General features: G+C 41.3%; 1 protein-coding gene across 1 annotated transcript in view; it reads left to right on the forward strand.

Moving 5' to 3' along the window:
- The window catches only part of NDST4 (N-deacetylase and N-sulfotransferase 4), a 108,167-nt gene that overhangs the window by 32,788 nt on the left and 55,227 nt on the right, over window positions 1-20,152 (forward strand). Inside the window, exons 3-4 of the mRNA XM_076337314.1 lie at window positions 14,757-14,844; window positions 19,938-20,092. Coding sequence (XP_076193429.1) covers window positions 14,757-14,844; window positions 19,938-20,092 — 243 coding nt within the window. The remainder of the gene's footprint in view (window positions 1-14,756; window positions 14,845-19,937; window positions 20,093-20,152) is intronic.

Consider the following 20,152-nt stretch of genomic DNA (forward strand, 5'->3'; position numbering starts at 1 on the left):
TCTTCTAATATTCTTCTGCCATGAAACTGATCAAACCCAGCTGATATTCATCATACAGAAATATTCTGTGTTTAGTAATTTCAGTGGCTGGGTGCTGGTGCTATAACCTCAGATGGCAAAGGTTTGAGGTGTGCTAAACCCCAGCAGAGGAGAGAGGGGGCAAAGAAGGAGGAAAGCATAGAAGAGCTTGAGGAATAAGGAAGATTTTCCACAACGGAAAATTACCACCTATCTTTTAGCTATTTCTCATCTTACAGTTGCAAATTCTTTTCAGGATTTGAATGTACACCTTGTCAAACAATCCCATTTGGGTAGCAGAGCATTAGCCAAGTAAAACCTATCGGAACAATCCAGTATTTATGATTTTTAAACAGCTATTCCCATATAAAATAAAATTATGGCACTCCGCCACAGCTAGGAGAGTAATAGAACCTCTCACTTCAGAAATGAGTGGAAATTTAGTGTAACACCTATAATTAAAAGATTGATACTTTGCTGAACATATTTTTCTCAGTTTAACGATCCTGTTACATGGATTCATACTTTACACTGCAAGTAGCTACACAGTTTTCAATGGGAATATTTAGAGACAAAAGTACTACCTATAATGACTAAGATCAAAAGCAACTGGATTTAAAAGTTAACTGGCTCAGTAATGTCACTTTCTGCCTGCCACCGAAATGCATGTGAGTGGCTTTGAAATAGGAATATTTTTTAAACAAAAACCAAACATCCCCCCCCAAACCTTTCTGTGCATCTTTTGTTTTCTGAGATAATAGTATGCAAGCATTTAATGTGCTGGTGAGCTTAGCTTTCTTCACTGTTCCTAAGTGCTATAAACTTATTCACCATAAAGACTGACAGCTGGTGTTCTCATATATGTGACAACAGAGAAAAACCAAAAATTTCAACTATTGTGAGACTTACAAAAGGATCACAAACATTAGAAACACCTATTTTTACTGTAGTATTATTATTGTCATCAGACATTATTACACTTAGAAGACATACCCTTCTTCTAGGGTGTGGGCTGAATCTTTCACCAAAAACTATTCTCTGTGGAAGGCTCTATATACCACAGGAATGTGTTCTCATACAAATGATAACTTGGGAAAAAGAATAAGAAATTTCAAAATTATGTTCCCATTCTCTTCCAAGCAGCCAAGAAAACACATCGTAAAAGACATCAGTAAACACTCTCTGATTAAAAAATGCTTGCTAGAAATGTTTACTCTCCCTTCCAAATAATTCACTTTGTGTACTTATGGCATAGCACAGCATTTGTCCTGTGTAATTTAGAAAATCAGGCATGAGGAGCTTGAAGAGAGCGCAAGCATACCTTTCTAACAGGAAATACTTCGCAGATGCACAATGCTTGGGGAAATTCAATGCATTCCAATACCAGCTGCTTGTCAGAAGCAGTTTTAGAAGGCCTGGGGATAAGTCATCCCTGTCAATGATTTAGCAGTATCTAGAAAGGGGTGGGCTCCATGAGACGGTAGAAAATTCACCCAAAACCTCTTTTTGTCTGGTGGCTGAAGTTCCCTGCCGGACCTCCCACTGATGGGGCAAGGGAGCAGCTACTGTCCTCACTCAGGGTCTTCTCCAGAGCCCAATGGGCCAGCCGGGCCTCTTCCCTGCTCAGGGGGCTTGGGATGGGCTGGCTGGTCACGAGCACCTACACAAGGTTAAGCTGGGAAGGCCAGAGGGGACCGTTGGGATAATTTGGTGTGACATCCTAAATAACACAGGGCATAGAAACTCGTCCAGCAATCTGGGCATCCAGCTTCATCTGTCACAACCAACAGAAGCCTGGACTTACCTGCTGCCCCTGGATCTGCCTTGGGTTGTGGTGCTGGGTAGAAGGGCTTCCTGTTATCAGAAGTTTCCTTCCTAGGAAGTCACTGGAAGGGCTGAAAGACTTCTTCATACTTTTCGACAATTGCATCGTACCACTTGAATTTCTCAAGGGTGCAGGTTTGAGGTTTTTTTCAAGTCTCTAATCCAGAGTGATCTGAAGAAGGGCAGTACTTCAGTTTTTGCTCTGAGTATAGTTTTCCCACTTTTTGGAAAGGTGTGGTGATACTTTTTCACCATACATCTATGACCTGAAGCATTTTCTCCGGCTCTTAGAGAGATTTGTTCTCAATTTTACCTAAAATTACTTAGTTTTATGGAAAAATAACCTACTGGAACCTCTGAAATGGTTGATTTTAAATTTGTCAGCCTCATTTGGTGATCTGGCTTGATTTTATTGGAGAACATACTGGCCTGTAATGTTTCTATTCAAGAGAATTGAGTAGAAACCTACCATGGGCGTTGCTATTTTGCTTTGGGTCTTCCAGCTTCCTTCTCTGGACAATTTACTATGCTGTCTTCAAGCTGGGAAAGATAATAAAGCAGTGGTAAGCAGGAGGATTTCTGGGATGAAGGGATTTTGAACACATCCTCGAGGACAAAACAGGCTTTATCTCCCTCTAAACTTGAAGGATGTGGCTGTGGCAGAAGCAGTCTGACCTCTGGTAAAAGAGATGAGCGTGGTGTAAAGCAAGAACATTTGCCTTGCAATTCCCTTTTCATTTTACAGAAACTTACAATTCCAGTTAACAAACACGATCAAAACACTGAAGTGAGCTCCCTGGGTAATGCAAGACAGCGTCACAAAGAAGGACAAAGGGTCAAAAAAGTTAAGTTCTGCTAGACAAGTATCAAACATCTCAAAAATATTAAAAAACAATACCTAATCCTAGTGATTTTTAAAGCACATCCTTACCTGTCAAGATTTTGCAAACTCCAGTTTTCAGAATAACTGACAAAAACATGGTAGTCTCCACAGCACCACCAGGGAAAGCTGGGTGATAGGAGTTTCCTAGCGAGCCATCCTTTTGTTTGAGAACAAAGAAAAATGTGGCGCTGGCACAGGTTTCTGTGAGCCTACTCAATTTTAGGGACTCCAGTTCTAGCACACTTTTTACAGACTGCAGCCAGATGTCTAATTGCAATCCATTGAGGATAAAAGGGGACCTATAAAGCTAACAGATTGATTAAATACAATTTGGGCTTTCTGTAAAACAGAAACATTCCTAGATCACTGGAATTAAATGCAAAGGAGACTGTGTGGTACGGGTACGTTACTTGTAACTCGGTCGAGAAATATTCCACAATAATTTAAAAGACAGCCCTTTCCCAGTCTTAAGGCATTTTTTACTTTGCCCAAAAAGAATAGCAGAAAACGGTTTTATCACTTTGCTGCAAGGTATGCTCTCACTTACAGTGCAACTAAGTGTGACCTTTTCTACCTGTTCATGATCTACCTTCCTCTCCCCCACGTACAGCACAGTGAAATAGATGGGCAAGGCTAGACTGGGAAAGGACGACGACTGCTGCCTGTCTTCTTGCTCCCACCTATCTCCAAAGCTTCTGGGAGCACCTCAGCACAACCATCGGTGTTTATGGAGTCCACAGGGACTTGGGTTTTTGTAGCTGCTGGCAGGAGGCAGAAGCGCTGTGCCTGCCCAGCAGCTGCTCTGCGCTGCCCAGGGGAGTGGTTGAGTTGCCATCCCTGGAGGTATTTAAAAGACATGTAGACGTGGCACTTAGGGACATGGTTTAGTGGTGGACTTGGCAGCGCTAGGTTAATGGTTGGACTCGATGATCTTAAGGCTCTTTTCCAACCTAAGCAATTCTATGATTCAATGGTGCTCCTCAGTATCCCATTAACTTAGACTCCCTGGTTTCCGATTTTTGTGGAGAGGGTGGGCAATGGACAGACTTGCAAAGGGGAAGAAAAGTAACGGACCACAGACCCGGCTGGTGTATAGGTGCTAGAAGTGATGTGAAAGGTATATAGAGACGATTTGAGTGAATGATTTGAGAATCCCATTACATACTTTAGAAGGGGTTATAAGGAAAAATAGCAATTAACGATAAGAAAGACAACAAAATCGGGAAAGTCTGCACACTGAGCGTATGAGTTTAAAAATAGTATCTGTTCACAGACAAAGAATGCCGAAGAGAGGCATGTTTCTGCTCTGTCCTTCTGCATTTGAATATTTTGGACATTCCTATTTTTTACCACTGACAGCAGGAACAGGAACAGAGAAATTAGTAACTGCTGTGGTTTCCTTGTTCCCCCTCCCAGTCCAAAAGCTTTAGAAGCTCTTCATTTAAACATATGGAGGTACCCTCTTAAAGCCGCTAGTTATATCCATCATCACGCAAACACGCCCATTCTGAAAACTGAAGGACAGACCTGAATTTTGAATATATCACCTCTGTCCCAATCTCTCCTTTATAATTGAATGTGTGTTGAAAAAAAAGCTTAATTCCAACAAAAAGCATATACATCAGTTAGTTTTTAAGCAGTAAATTTAAAGTAGAAATTTGAGATTGCTGGTAGGAGTTCAGAATTTTGAGATAAATGTCCATGATGAGAATGTTAAGGAATTTTTATTTTTATGACAAGTTACCCAAGTAAATGATTTCCAAGGGCAGTAAAGGAGCAGAAAACCACTCTGATTAAACCTTAGTACATCCAAATCTATAAATTAAAGAAGATAAATAAGGTAGCCTCCATTACTCCAGCCCTTAAATAATTTATAACAACTGAGTGCCCACCTATAGCAGGTTGGGGGGTTTTTTGTTGGTTTTTTTTTTGCTTAAAGAAGCAATTCTGAACAACCAAGAAACAAAAGAAAGAAAGATAGCATATACAACTAAAAGAAAATGCAGTTGTTGATGTTACTTGTCCTTTACTCTGTATTTGTGTTGTGCCAAAGAAGGGGAGACTTTGATCTTTTTTTGGCACAGCCTAAACATTACTTGAGAGGAATTGTAAATACCAGTCTCTGTGTTTTGCTGTTAGTGACATGCAGCACAATGACTGACACCAGTACAGTTTGCAATACAGGATCACAATTGCTGAACATGAATTTTAAATCTTGACGTTGTCCCTTTAAAGCCTCAAGATGGTTTTCCCATTCAAGACTTATTTTGGGGGGGGGGGGTGTGTGATTGATCAGAGCTAGATGATGGTTCTACCTCTGCCTTTCTGGCCTCTCATGCTAGCACTCCAACAGAATTACAGACAGACAAACCCCACCTGCCTTGTGCAGACGTGGATACAGGGCAAGGTGCAAGAAGCATCTCTTCTTTCCTCTGTGTGGCTGTTGTACTGGCCAAGCAAAACCAAAGTCGTAGGCAGCATGGGAGCTGGGACTTTTTGCTCTTTAGAGACCACACGGCCTCTGGAAGGAGTAGAAAACAGCAGAAAACAGCATAAGGCTGTACTCGGTGCTCCCCAGGCAGCAGCCAGCAAAATTATCAGACTGCAAAGAGAAACAGCCTTCATCTCCGTGAAGGGTTGGGACATTCGTCTTGGCAGGGGAAAGGCTCTCACGGCACACCACGCAGCGGGGCTGGCTGCCTCCACGCCGGGGGAAGCACGGACCAGCTCCTTCTCCAAACTGTCATTCCAAGCCTGCGCCGGGTGCAGGCTACAGGGAAGGAGAAACCAGCATAGCAACGGGGCAGCATCCTGCTGCTGAGATCTGCCATGAACTCAAAGTCTGAGGTGGGAGAGTATGGGACCCCAGTTCAGAGGTAGATCCAGGCACAAGACAAATAGACCCTTATGCCCAGCAGAGAAAGTTGCAGACCCGACCTGTTTTTCAGATGAACATCTCTTAATGAAGGGCTGCCTTTACTGACTCTGCTTGGAGGCAACCAAACCATTGCAGCTGAACAGATTAAAAGAGAGAGACAGTGGGGAAATCTCACATTTCAGCATATTTTCCAGCATGGTCTGCAACAACAGGAGGAGGAAAGGTTGATGGACATCACGTAGATTCTTCATTTCTTTCCCAGAAAGCTGAGCTATTACTACAGCCGTTAAATTCTGTCTCAAATGATAAACGGTTAGTTGCGACTTTGCTAATGTTGATATTGCTGTCACATTACAAACGAGGAAGAAGGGGCCGTGCCCTTGCAAGGACACTGTACCTGGCTTGTAATCTCATTCAGAGAGCAAAATACCACAGTTTTCCGTTGAGTGGGCAGGTGGCCTGGGAGAAGATGAGAGCGCTATTTAAATTAGACTAAGACTAATAAGACTATTCCTGATCATGTTGTTTGTTTTAAAAAAATGGACCAAAAATCCTTCACCTACAGCTGGCAGATTACCTCCTCCTGATTCCCAAGCCTGAATAGCCTTTCTTCGAGAGATTTCTTTTGCTGAAAATGCTTAAGCTTTTGAAAAATCAGAATTGATAAGAAATAAGCTCTAAGCCCCTTCACTGCCCTGCTGAAAGTGCCACCAGCTCCTGTCCCTGCTGCATGCAACCTGCAGGGAGGGACCTTGGTCAGCAGCGGGGCTAGTGCCAGCAGGCTCTCTCCCCCCCACAGCCACAGGGAATCACCACTCGTTCTCAGCTTGGGCACGTGCTGGTTTTTCCCCTTCCAGGATTTGTCAGCAGATTTGGTTAGTATTCCTAAAAAATCCTTCAGAATCAGTAGTGATTTATATTAAAGACCCTCAGTGACTTCCCAAATAGGCCGTAAATCTTTTCAGCGGATAACGCTGACACAGAGCAGCAATCACTGCTAGCAGGTAACCGCTGCAGCCATACCCTGCTCCGACGGTACCAGCAGCAGGTCCCGTGGCTGCTCACTGCCGTGCCTAATGCCTTTGATCTTCCCCAGCCAGATACTGCTGGAGAATTGGAAGCAATTCCATTGACTCCTCTATGTGGTCCTGGTTAAAATAAACCTTGCTTCTCATTAATGCTCTTTATTTTTAATTTATACTTTTTCCCTGTTAGAGTGTCCCCTTGCTCTTCATTTGAGCTTTTTGTTGCTAGATCTTCTAACAGGTACAAGATGGTTGGCTATGAATTCCTTTTTCCAAGAAGAGAGACTGAATAATTGCCACGGCTATTTAGATACGTGCACCCACACGTATGCGGTTGGTCAAGGCGCTTTCACTGCCAGGGTATCTGTCACTGTCGTTCCATCATCTGTCCTATAATCCTTAACCAAAAGCCACCTTCTGAGTTCTCAAGTGATGTTATTAGCCAGTTAGTCATGAGTAGCTAGTAAATTTGGTGTAATATCACCCCATTCATCTCATTCAGCTGAAAGCAGCTGAACCTTTACTGGAATAAATGCATTCCTCTGTACTGAATTAAATGCAATTAGACTCCTGACAGTTTTCTGACTTTAGGACAGAGTTACGAAATAGCAGCAGAAGTAGATCTGATAAATTGGGTATTTCATTCATAAAGGAAAAATAAATTCTTCTGTTTGCAGTAAACAGATTACATATGAGCGCAAAACATGACTTTTTTCTTGCTTCAAATAAACCCACATATCCTCTCAGACCTCACACTAAGACAGCTACTCAAGGGAAATGCTGAACAGACTCAAGTAATAGCTCTATAATAAAAAATAGATCTGCAGACAGAGCTGGCTGTGTTCAGCACCATCAGAGACCTTCCTATTAATTATTTATATGGCACTATAGATTAGCATAGTACTTCACAGAAATAAATACAAAAAGAAGCAAAGTCCCGTATCTCAGGAAGAGAGGGCAATGGCTGAAGCCCTGCTTGCCTGCCTGGGCGTGGTGAGTGGTCTGCAGCCAGCTCTGGGAATTACACCATTTGTATAATGCACTGGGTGAAAAGTGTCTTAAGAGGGAATGCAAATCTGTGAGGGTTGACAGTTGCCCATTGATCCGGGGCCTGGTTAACAGCTATTCAAATCGGTTTTGGTGTAGGGTAAATAGCACAAGTGATTTCAAAATCCCATTAAGGATCTGACTAACTTTAACCCCTAAACTCCATTCAAAATCTAGCCAGTAAGTCAATAATGTGAATTCCTTAGAATTCCTACACTATAGTATTAAAGAATTTTCTATTAAAATTCTATTATAAGCATGTGAAGTGGGCTGAAATCCTCACCACACAGAAATCAATGACTCAGCTTCACTGGGTTTATAAATTCCTCATCGAGTTGCATTTTAAGAAGTGCAGATAAAGCTGATTCAATTGTCCCCCTTATGGTAGAAATTTGTGCTCCAAACCAAAAGCTGAAACTAAGGAATCTGGAGTCCTGGTCTTGCAGTGACCCTGTCAGTGATGTCAGGCTAGAGATCACTTTTTTTTTTTTTTAAATTCAGTTTTCCTATCAGAACAACAGTGACTAGCTACTTCACGCCCATCCTTATGATGGTTACTGTGATTATTACTATCGTTGCTATTTCGTGGTAGTCCTATGAAGATTGCATTGGCTTTGAAGATTGCCAAGACCGCATGAGGCATTGTCAGATTTTTTTCCTAGCATAGATTTCAGGGAGGGAGCAAGAGCGGGAAGAGGCAATCAAAAATCACATCCTGACAGCAGCTGCTTGCAGTGGAAAGAAACACTGCTGAAAGTATTCTTCGCTTTTTTTCTTTACAAATTTTCAGCTGGAAATCAAGAGCAAAACTACTACTTTGTAGTCCTCCAACTTTCCACAGACCACCAGCAAATTGCTGCACAGAACAGCTTGGGAATGAACCTCAGGGCTAAATAACTGCAAAAGCATTAAGGACAGATGCTAGGAACAAAAATGAATAAATGCATTGAAAGACTTCCTGGTATTAATAACTAGTACGTACCATAGAAGCCTGAGAAAACTGTCTTGAAGTGAAAACTACAGGGAAAATCTTCATCAAATCTTAAAGTAATTTTGGTTGAAAGAGGTTTCTGGAGGTGATCTAGTCTAAGCCCCTGCTCAAAGCAGAGGTAACGTCAAAGTTAGATCAGATCATATCGTATCCCAAAGGACAGAGATTGCCCAGCCTCTCTGGGCAACCTGTCCCAGGCAAAAATCCTATTTACAAAGCAGTGTATATAAACATCATATATAGGCCAATTGACTGTGAAGAACATCTACATTTATATATCTGCACATATTTCATATCTACAGTACATATAAATACGTAGTAATGTGTATATATAGTGAGCATATATATATTTTATGCACACACACACAAAAGAAAGAAAAAAACTGCAGCGGTGGAATCACTACCCAGCACTAGGATCCATTCCCAAATGAATGATGACTTTGAGTAATGGCAAGTTAGCCCATTTTTGACAAGATTCTCAGTCATATCCCTCAGATGGTGATGGGGCAATGTAACCTTGGCCATGTAGCCCTGGGATGCCAGACGCTGGCACATCCTCCCGCCCCAGAAGCACTTCCTAGAATGACGCTGGGAAATAAAATAATTCATGATGACAGCAAATTATAGATACACTGAAAAGCAGAAGCACCTAACTTGCCCTCCTTCCCTTGATCTCCTTCCAAACTACATGAGGAACTGGATCCTTTCTCATCTGTCCTCCACATTGTGCAGTCCTCGTGTAGAAACTTGGGATCATGTTTCCTTGGGCAGATCTACCTAGTGGGGTGCCCGATAGGCTGGGGACCCTGGGCACCATGACTGTAGAGATCCCTGCCACAGAGACAGGAACCTCCAAGATACTGAGGTTTTGCTGGTTCCCAAAATTCACATTCACAATATTGCCTCTGGAAGGCCACATGTATGACCAGGACCCCGAATGAAACGTTGGGCTTCCTGTTCCACACTGGGGTAATGTTGAGTCCTGCAAATCTTGGGTCCCTCCTAGGCTTCTCCTGATGCTCTCAGACATGTTCAGCAAGTTCTGGGAAGGTCCCTGAAACATCTGCAAGAGTCAGGAATTTTGGTGCAGTTTTACAGAAATAACGTTTAGAGCTGTATAAAGGACATTTTGACAGTTTCAGTTTTCATGCTAAACAATGTCTATGTTTCACGAACTGTTAGGATTTTCCTGCAAAACCAGATTTTAAGTTTTCACCAGCTGTTCTCACAGACACTGGTCCCTTCTTTCCCAAATACTCTTCCTGCCTCTAACACTATTACCTGTGATGTGAGCAGCTTCCCGAATGAGAGGTATGTGAACCGATGTTTGTTAGCCTGCCTTTAAGATGGTGACGAGGTATAAAACGCTAGACAAAGGACAAGGATCTGTGTATTAATTCCTTTAATGAATCCTTTTTTGGTTTGACTAAAGTTTCCACTCTGTATTTTCAAAGAAAGGGATTGCCAATCCCCTTTATGTGCATTTGCACACACACAAACACATGGTTGCATATACCTCTGTCTCACTACAAAGAGCCCCCAATATTGGTCACATTTGCCTTACTTCCCCCGATAAGAAACATGAGATTAGTTTTTGTTGGCTCAATTAATCTGGCATCTGTCCTCTGCACCCTATAAATCATTGCACATGCAAAGAAGGGCTCATGCTTTAGCAGTAGTATTGATCCACACAGACCTTTGGGTTAGGAGTAAAGCCTCTTTAATTACTTTGGCTGACTTTCGGGTTGTTTTTTCTACAATGTCTTGGGAAGACTAGCACCACGTTTTAGCGTTGTTATCACTTAGCTTAGATTTGGAGTTTTGGTCCCCAGAGAAACACCTTCTACCTCAGCCTGGCCTGCCCATGCTTGGCATCAAAATCAGAAAAAGTCATTCTTTTACCTTCTCTAAGGATTTGATAACCTCTTCACTTTCTTTAGCCAGAGGTGTTTTGACCTTTAATTAAAAGGAAAATTTGTTGTCTTCCACTCAGAAGGCAGCAAATAATGAACTCATTAAAATGAGGTTAGTGTTCAGGCCTTAGAGCAGTAAGAGCCGAAGTCTCATTAGCAGCTAACAATCCAGAACATAGCACATAAATAAACCTAATATGGCAGAGCAAAATGCCTTGGTGCATTAAATTTGAGCAGAATCAAATGTTTACAGTCAATGATGTCTGGGGCATGAAGTTTTAATGTACTTAATAAAGGAAAGCAAATTGCTTCCTATTAGGCATGAAATGTTACTGCAGAAATTGCCCCAAAAAGTTTATTATGTAAATTAAGAATAGAGTTATAATTAACAAGGACATAGCAGGAAAATATCACTTCTGCTTAATAGATGCACCAATTATGAAGAATAAAGACACAGCAACTTCAAATCTACAAAACATAATTATATGGATTAATGTAAAAGACTACTGAATGTAAATGCAATATAAAAAAGAAGCCGTATCTTGTGGATGTCACAGAGAGAAGCCTCACTGACAAAGCAAAGAATCAATTAATAAAATGAAACCCATGAGTTTTGAGAGATTCCAGGCAATTAAGGGTTTGGATTTGAAAGAACAGCTTGGATTACCTTAAAAAAACCCCGCACTTTGCTTAGCCTGGCACTGAGACATGCCTGTTTGTCCATGTGCAGGTGTGCTCCGTGGTTCTTTCCTTGGAGAACAAAAATTCTTTAGCACGATCTATTTAACTGTCCAAAAATAAAACAACAGTGAGTTCCAGCTGTTGCTTTAACACACTTAAATACTGTGGTCAGACGAAATATCCAGGAGAAAAATCTTCTCTACAAAATAAGATGTGTCATGCTTTTTTTTAAAATCCACATTCCTCTGTATGAATTTCCCTTCTGCTGAAGTTGTGGGCAGCCCCTACCAGTTCCCCCCTCAGGGAAGGCAGCGAAGTCCTGAGGTCAGCACGCAATGGGGCTGGGGATGGGGCGGGTGAGTCCCCAGGGGAGCTGGGTTGCCAAGGGGAGCTGGGGACAGCACGGCAGGACCAGGCAGAGTGTGAATAGCTGTGTTAGCACCTGGCGTTGGGCAGGATTTCCAGCTGTTAAAATTCAATAGCCCTTCCCCATCCTGCAAAACCCTTCAGAATAAAATAAATACCTTCCTCATCGCGCGAAGGCTGCGCAAGTTCCAGAAAGGTTTCTGGCACTGGATGCCAGGGATGTGCAGCTCCTCCACCCTGCACGCTCCAGGAGCCGGAGGACTGCCCGAGCAGCGGTGTTTGCAGCTATCCTCCCAAACAGCAAACAAGCAGGCGTTCACCCACCCGGGAGAGTGCGAGAAGGGTGATGGAAGAAAGTTGTTCTCCTGCTGCGGCACTTTTCTATGCTGCGTGTTGTTAAGGTCTGGACCTACAGGAGACAAAAGTTCTCATTATTTTCTGTGCAAAATTACCGGTGAAGGCAGTATGAGTCATTAGCAATTTTGTTTGAATATATATTTATTAAAAATAGGGAAGGCAGACCCTAATCACCTAAACAGAGATTGGTTTTTTTATATTAAGGATGTGGAGGACGTTAACCCCCCCTCTACAAACAGGCAAGTAGTGGCAAAATGAGTTTGGACTGACTTAGCTGACAATATCTTCTTAGTATTAAAATTAGGTGAGGTCATGAAAATGAAGTGTAGCTGCATATTATATAAATTAATATGCATATATGGAAATTGCAATTAAAAAAGTCTTTAGGACCAAGCCAAATCCAGTTTGAGTGACAGATTTGCCCTTTAGACAGAGAAAAATGCTTGACACACTGCAGGTTACAGGATTTACATCTTAATCCTCTCTCTGTTTTTAATGAGACCTCACTGGGCTGGAAGGCTTCTGCCTATCCCGCAGTTCTGTCATCTTATTGAGACGTGAGCGTGAGGGGAATCAGAGAGAAAAACTGAAGGGATATAATGATGTTTGTTTCGTGTACCTTCTTATACTATATTTTAAGTGATGATAATTTCTCTAGATGTTCTTTCCTCAAAGGAAAATTGAACTGATTTTGCTCAGCCCATCAGTCTTTCTCAACGTATATAAAATGCTCTAGATAGCTTGGAAAATTATGTTCTAAAATATAACGACTCAGATTCTATGCTTGTGACTTTAATGGTGTCAGTTTAGTGCCAGTTTTTACCGACTGGGGATTTTCCTCAATGTCCTAGCTAACAGTGGTGTTGATCTTTAAGGTTTTACATTTTAGTGAACATTTAGTGGTTATATATTATGTAAATATAGTCCCACATGTGAAATTGTCACGGGATTGAAATAATCAACTTATTAAATGTCTGGCAAGATAGGCTGGAAACCATACTGCTATCTTAATATTTAATGCTAAAGCAGAAGATTTACTGCCATTAGATTACTTTATTTCCTTTAGCAAGGAAAGGAATTTGCTTGGTGACTGTTGTAGCCGAGAACCGCTATCTTTGTTTTACATCTTCCTTAACGCCCAATAAATGTTTCTATTTAAAAAATGAAGGCAGATGCACACTGTCTGACAATCTTTTGTATCACACTCCCGAGCTGCCTGGCACCCGAATGATGCCTCTTTAGAAGGCGGCTGTTAGCAAATGATGCTTCAGAAGAGGCTTGTGCTCCTACATGCACGGTGCCCAAATATCTGCGTAATTAGGAGGGAGTCAGTAACTTAAGAAGGTAACGTCCTACAGCAAATGCTGACAGTAGCTGACAGCACCTCCCAACCCATTGCAGTGCAAAGGAAATGTGATAAATCATGAGACCACAGAAACCTGACCTGCTTAGTTCTGCTCCGCTCTGGACTAGGATTGCACAGGCCATCAGTCTGCATTTCAGCTGTTTAAACCCCGGGTTCATCGTTTACGCTGGACTGGCGATACTTTTGCTTTATGGTCACAAGTAGAGTTTGTTGTTGTTGTTGTTTGAATTAGACCGGTGGGTTCAGCAAAAAGGTAAAACTATTTTCCTGTAACGTTAAGTGAAATTACTAATGACCACACAAAATGTAATTTTTTTAAATGAAAGGAAACATTATCTGGACTTGGACTGTGTGTAAACCACTGCATTCATTTTGTCTTTGAACTGTGCAAGAACATGAACATTCGATCAATAGAAATGGTATTAATAGATAATGGAAAAAGTTCTCAAGGGCCACATAATGGAGACACGGAAAATTGATGAAAATAGAGCTTATAACCCATTCAACATTGGCAAGACCAATAGGGAGATAAATGCACTATCCATCTCACATATGTAGCGTGTCCAAATTACATGGGCCGGTGATTGAAAGCAGACAGATATCTGTGCAGCAAGGACTATCTTTAGAAGCAGTGCAGAGCTGACAACTAACAGTAAATGTAGATAGCTCACACAGGCTGAACCGTCTTTTCTCTTTCTCTAGCGGTTGGAAATATGTCCAAGAAAAAACGGATAGGCCACCAAGACTACACCTATTTCTTTGATAAGCAATACCCTTTTCCTCCATTTCATTTAGATTGGTCTTATCTTTTGCTTGGAGGAGAGAATAAAAATAAACAGGGATTTAATTTCTGACATGGACACTACTTCCACCATAGGTCAAAACTGGAGTTTTGCTCATTCACGCTTAAGCCTGAATTTGGTATTCAGACACAAGCAAAAAATGTTTCTGCAGGTAAGTAAATCCCAGTGCCTCCACATCTGGATGGCAAGTAGTATTCCTAATTTTACTCTGGGTTTTAAGCACATTTTATCAAGCTTCCTTAATAACCCGAAGCATGGGTGACTTAGTGATTTAGTATATTGCTGCCTCTGAAAGGGCTGGATTCAAGCCCTGCCATAGATCACTGCAAACAATGTATAGTATCTTGGTCCAAGTTACAGAACCATCACCTACTTCGGTACTTAGGTACTATTACTAGCATTGCTACACCATCAAACTCTGATGGAACAAATTAAGCTCGCTGTAATAGTCTTATAAAAAAGAATGAGCCCAAAATAAAATGTGAAACTTTTAACAGGATCTTCTTTTTTGTATCTCCTCAGTTGGACACAACTTTTAAAATGAGGCATTCCAAAAATTAATATTCATTTTTCTAAATGCATGTTAATTTCTTATTTATTTCAGGCTTTACTAGAGACTCAAAATTTACTGCGCACTCAGGTTGCAAATTTTACCTTCAACCTTGGATATTCAGGAAAATTTTACCACACAGGTAAGAAGGAACTTCATGCTCTCAGGTAGCTGCAGTTAAATAGGTGACAGGATTTTAAACCTAGCTTTAAACATGCCCTTTTTAAATAACACATTGACTCAGTGGAGCCGTGGGAAATACATGCTCCACCATTTTAGTATCCAGTGTCTAATTCAGTGTCCAAAGGGGCAAAGGTACACTACAGATGAGCTTCTCAGGAGCATGTAGATGCCCTTGGTGCTTTTCTGAAAGATGTGTGGTAGTAAATCTTAGGGTTATAAAGGAGGCAAAGTAGCTGCTAAGATCTCTATAGTTCCACAAAAGACAGGACAGCACAGAAGACATACTAAGGTTTTTCCAGTATGATAGGTATGATGAAATATAAAAGATTGGAAAAATTGTGTCTCATAACCTTTGAAGAGGCAGAAGTGTTTGAATGGGATGCACAAGTTTTTGTTATGACTGTAAAGGTAATTTATCTCAGTGGTCTGCAAATCAGGAGGGATCACAGAATCATAAAATCATTAAGGTTGGAAAAGGCCTCTAAGATCATGGAGTCCAACCATCAGGATAAAAGGAAAACAAGATGAAAAGAAATTTGTATTGAAATCCTGCTCCTTACACACTCTATGCAGTAACAAGTTGCACACTTGCACTGTGTTTCTGTGGAAGATTAGGCGCTTTTACAACTCCTCCTCCTCCTCCTCCTCCTCCTGACTCCTTTCTCTCTTTTGCTCCATTTCTCCACGGCACAATGCCCCCTTTTTTTTTTTCATTTTGCTTTTTTTCCTCCTCCTTTGCCTTCTTAACACTTTGCTGCACCTCCACTCAGGCTTGCTGAGCCATGGTGCTCCCTAGTACTGCTAAGGCAAAAAAAGACATATTCAGCGACTCACTTCAAAGGAGACACCTCCTGTCCTTCTCCATTCCAAACCCTATACCCTTCCCACCTTTGAAGACCAGCTCCAAAATCCTCAGCTGTCAATCCATTCAGCCACATTTAGTGACACTCACTGAGTGATGCTAGGGAAGCCGAGAAGCTTATCTGGAGCAGAGGAGGAGGCATCACAGCAGCAAGAGGATGGGAGGGTAAGTTTAAAAGCTAGGAACGATGCAGTCCCAGCTGTCACAGGCCATGAGGTAGCTGTGGAGTAAGGCAGGTCACCCCTCTCGGCGCAGGCATAGCAGTACTCCCCATTTCATTGCCGGTATTTGAACACCAAACAGATGAGCTTACCCAGTTCTTATGTCTCCGTTTCACTACCTGTTAGGAGAGTACAGAGGTCCCTGGGAGAAGGGGAGACGAGGAAGCATTTGAGGGATGAGTAGAGAGAAGGAAACCGAAATTATGTATTTGTATCACTGTCGCTTTCAGAGTCCAGGCTGTTTTCCCCTTGTTCAAGCACATAATGCTAAGCAACTGCTGCCCAGGAAACCTTACAGACTAAAGATATAGGCTGGAGAGCCTGAGAAAAATGAGAGGTAGAGAGAGATGGAATTACTTGCCTGGAGTCATATAACAAGCCAGTGGCAGACCTGTGATTAGAGAGCAACTTCGGAGACAGAACTTGAGTATTCTCCTCACTTCATCTTGACCTGCCTGTGTAGTTATTCCTTCTGGAGATTAATTGGACACACACGTAATACAGCAAAATAAAAAAAAAAAAAAAAATAGCCCAAGGCTCTGAGCAGCTCTAAAGTAGGATGCTGCTTGGTTGTGGCCATCTACAGAGTAAAGCTGGTATCAGTCATTACAGTGTCCACTGCAGAGAAAGGTAATTCAAGGAGGGGAGGAGGTGGAGAAAGAGGTCATTTATTATAAATACTATGACGTACTGAACAGTGGCTGGCACAAACCATGCAGCCTTTCTACAAAATCAAACCCCTGACCTGCCAATACGTTTTTTCTTCGCTCATCCCAACAGCCTCCATATTGCTGTCACAGGTTTTCTTGCCCAGGTGATACAATGCTGACCAATTTCAGATTTGCTACTGCTGTAGAGAGAGAAAATAGGAGAATGTGCATGTGTGCCTGTCCTCCTAAGGCTCTCAAGGCTTACAAAAATAGCACAGAACTACTTAATGAGCTGAAGCATGTCATTCCCTCCATTAAGGGACCTGCTGCTGCCTGTACTCAGCGATGCATCTGAGTTTTTAAGTTAACACTTAATTTACAGGTTGGTGGCGGCATTTTGTCATATCAGCTTAGTGGAAAGGTTTCAAAGTATTCTCCATGCAATATACACTTTATTGACTCGTTATAAATAAAACATGGAAAGGTATTCTTTAATTACTGTAAACATGGCTTGTTTACCCAGAGAGGCTTTTAGTATCAGATATTCAACAGGTTTTATTAGTGCGCTGCAACTGCTGTGCCTTATTGACTTCCTTAATGTGTGATTTTGCTCTCCTTTCCAAAACTTGGATCATTTTAAAACTACAGGAGGGAGATGAGCGTGGGAATGTCTTGGCAGGTTAAACAGTTATACATTTTCATCAAAAGATGTTGCTGACATCTGTACTACCAATAACCAATTCTAGTTGGTATGCCTGCGCACAAGTACAATAGCTGACACGTCAGTCTCACTGCTCATCATCTCACCACCGCCATTCCCTTCTGTGGCACTGGTAAACTATGCACTGTAGACGTAACGCTATTAGCAAAAAACTGAGTAGACCTATTAGTTATGCAGCTTTAGCAAACACTTTCTACTTGTTCACGCTGTGGCAATAGAAATTAAGATGTTCTCAGGATTTGCATTTAAGATTTATAAGATTATTGGTAGCAACTTCAAACTTAGTTTCAGTTTTGAGCTCAAAAGAGACCTCTAAGTTATGGTTGTAGTTTTAAAATATGGGCTTATTTATTATATGCAAACAAACTTTCAATTACAACCTACCTGTGTAAAATGCACACTGCATCTCAAAGCAGATCTACGTTCACCTCCTTGATTGCAGGTCTACTGCGTTTTTCTGAGTTCACATTAAAATGAAGATAGAAAGTTACATAAAGAATGTTGATTGTACAAGAAATTAAAACCTCAAAATCCCTTGTTTTGCCTCCAATACTCTGAATAAGGGATTGGGCAAAAATATTTAAGCAATGTAAGCACTCATCAAATGGTCCATTAAACCTTTGCATGAGATTTTTTGGAAATAATGCTACTTAAGAATTTATAAAATCTAGCAACACTCTTTTTAAAGACTTGTAAAGAAAATTATCCTCAAAAGCGACACCACCACCAAATGTTAAACTTCCAACCTTTCTGTTTCAGCTCTGCCATTACAGGGTGGAGTTGGTTTTGTTTAAACTGGAAAGTGTTATGCTTTCTCTTGTTTGATTTTTGTTACGGTAAAAAAAAGTGCAAAGTTTGATTAGTTGTATCTAAATTTTCAAAGAAATTAGCAGGAAAAAATAGGATTTTAAAATACAGTTTTTAATAATGAAATTATTTCAAGAACCATACTCTACTTCAAATGTTAATATGGCACTAAATTATACTTTAACCTAAATCTTATGTCGAATGATTGTAGTTCTTTATATTTTTCAAATATCCACTTTTTTCCTCTTCATCCCTACCTTCAGTTTTCTACCTTTGGGTTACCAAAGAGATCTTCAATGGCTTCACAAACTCCTACCCCTTTCTCTTCTGTCCTATTTTGAAAGCCTCTGTAAAGTTTCTTCCTGCAATCACGTTTCCTTTGCATGCGCCTGGGTGACTGCAAGTGAACCACATACCCCAAAAAAACAAGAGCGCGGTCATTCAACAGATGCAGTACACAGAAGTTTTGCATGAAGGAGCAGACGTTCACAGAAGAGCAGCCATCGGTCCTTTCTTTTCAATAAGGAATCACCTAGAAAGCAAGGCTGTTTTCTTTTTCCAGCAGCACTCCCATCAGCGGGAGCAACTTACTTAGAACTTGCAGAGTGCTGCAAAGAGGAGAGTAAAGTGATTCAGTGACACCAGGAGGAAGTTTCAAAGTAATGCTCTCCTTGTGTAGTAGCATTCTTCAAAAACCACTGCAGAAGTGAAAAATAAAAATAAAGAGCTGAAGTGCATGCACCGAACAGCCATCTCCGTACGTTCCTGCCTCGTGCCACAAAAGTAAACAGTGACATCCATGGAGCATTTTCTTCCCATGAGTTTTGCAAAACATTGAAAGGCTTGTAAGAAGAAAAGATATTTGTGTTTGCATCAGCAGACTGATTTTGACAATTATTTCTTTGACTGAAGTCAAATAAAAGCATTTAAATGGTAAAGGAACAAGAAGGAAGGCTGCTAATAAACTGAATATTGTTGAGTAATTTGAAGGTGAAGTTACCGAAGTGTAACTTTGCCTTTCCAATTTGAAAAAGCACTGCAGACATATGTCTGCAGATGGTGGAAGCAGCATTGTATCATTTCTCAAATGGAAGGTTTTCTTTGTTATAACCACACATGCTTGCTTCTGCCTGAAGCAGATACTCTTCACTAACACAGTTTTTATTGTTCTTACTTCAAGATTAAATCTGGCAAAAATTGAATACTGAACCATAGCAAACAATATTTAGAACCCCTTTGCCACTACAGCTTCATGTTTTCCATCTAACTGTATTTTGAAACTATTGCAAACTTGTTTCACACTTTATCAAATTTCAATTTACTGAGGCTAATAATGAAGTAGCTATGAGTTGGGGGGGGTGGGGGGGTGACGGCAAGACTCTGGCACCCAGCACTCGGTGATGCCGCCTTGGCCAGCTACAACTGCGCAGTGTCTGGCAGGACCAAAGCAGGTGGGTACAAGTCCATCCAATCTCCACCTTCATGGGGAGCCCGAACTTCTAAATACTCCTAGTGCGTCGCATAGCACAACAATCAGCCCTTGAAAACTAATTCTTGTTAGAATTACTGTCAGTTAACACCATGCCAGGAATAGAAAGGGATAGCTACCATCCATGGTAATTCACCTCACTCCTTTTATGATATGGTAGAGCCTGTCTGCAGCACAGTGAGACATCCAGGCCAAGGACATTAGTTTTATGGCAGCCTCTTCTGTGTTTAAAAAACAATTACGGGCATTTTCCGCTATTGCTTTTCTATTACCTTTTTTTTCTTTCTTTCTTTCTTTTGCAGGGACTGAAGAGGAAGATGAAGGCGATGACCTGCTGTTGAGATCTGTGGATGAGTTTTGGTGGTTTCCCCATATGTGGAGTCACATGCAGCCTCACCTCTTCCACAATGAGTCGTCACTGGTGGAGCAGATGATCCTCAACAAAGAATTCGCAATAGTGAGTAGAAGTTACCAAAAGGTTCGCTAGGATACCTTTGCATATTATAGCTATGCTTTC

This window comes from Aptenodytes patagonicus, chromosome 4 (assembly GCF_965638725.1).
Source record: "Aptenodytes patagonicus chromosome 4, bAptPat1.pri.cur, whole genome shotgun sequence".
Taxonomy (NCBI): domain Eukaryota; kingdom Metazoa; phylum Chordata; class Aves; order Sphenisciformes; family Spheniscidae; genus Aptenodytes; species Aptenodytes patagonicus.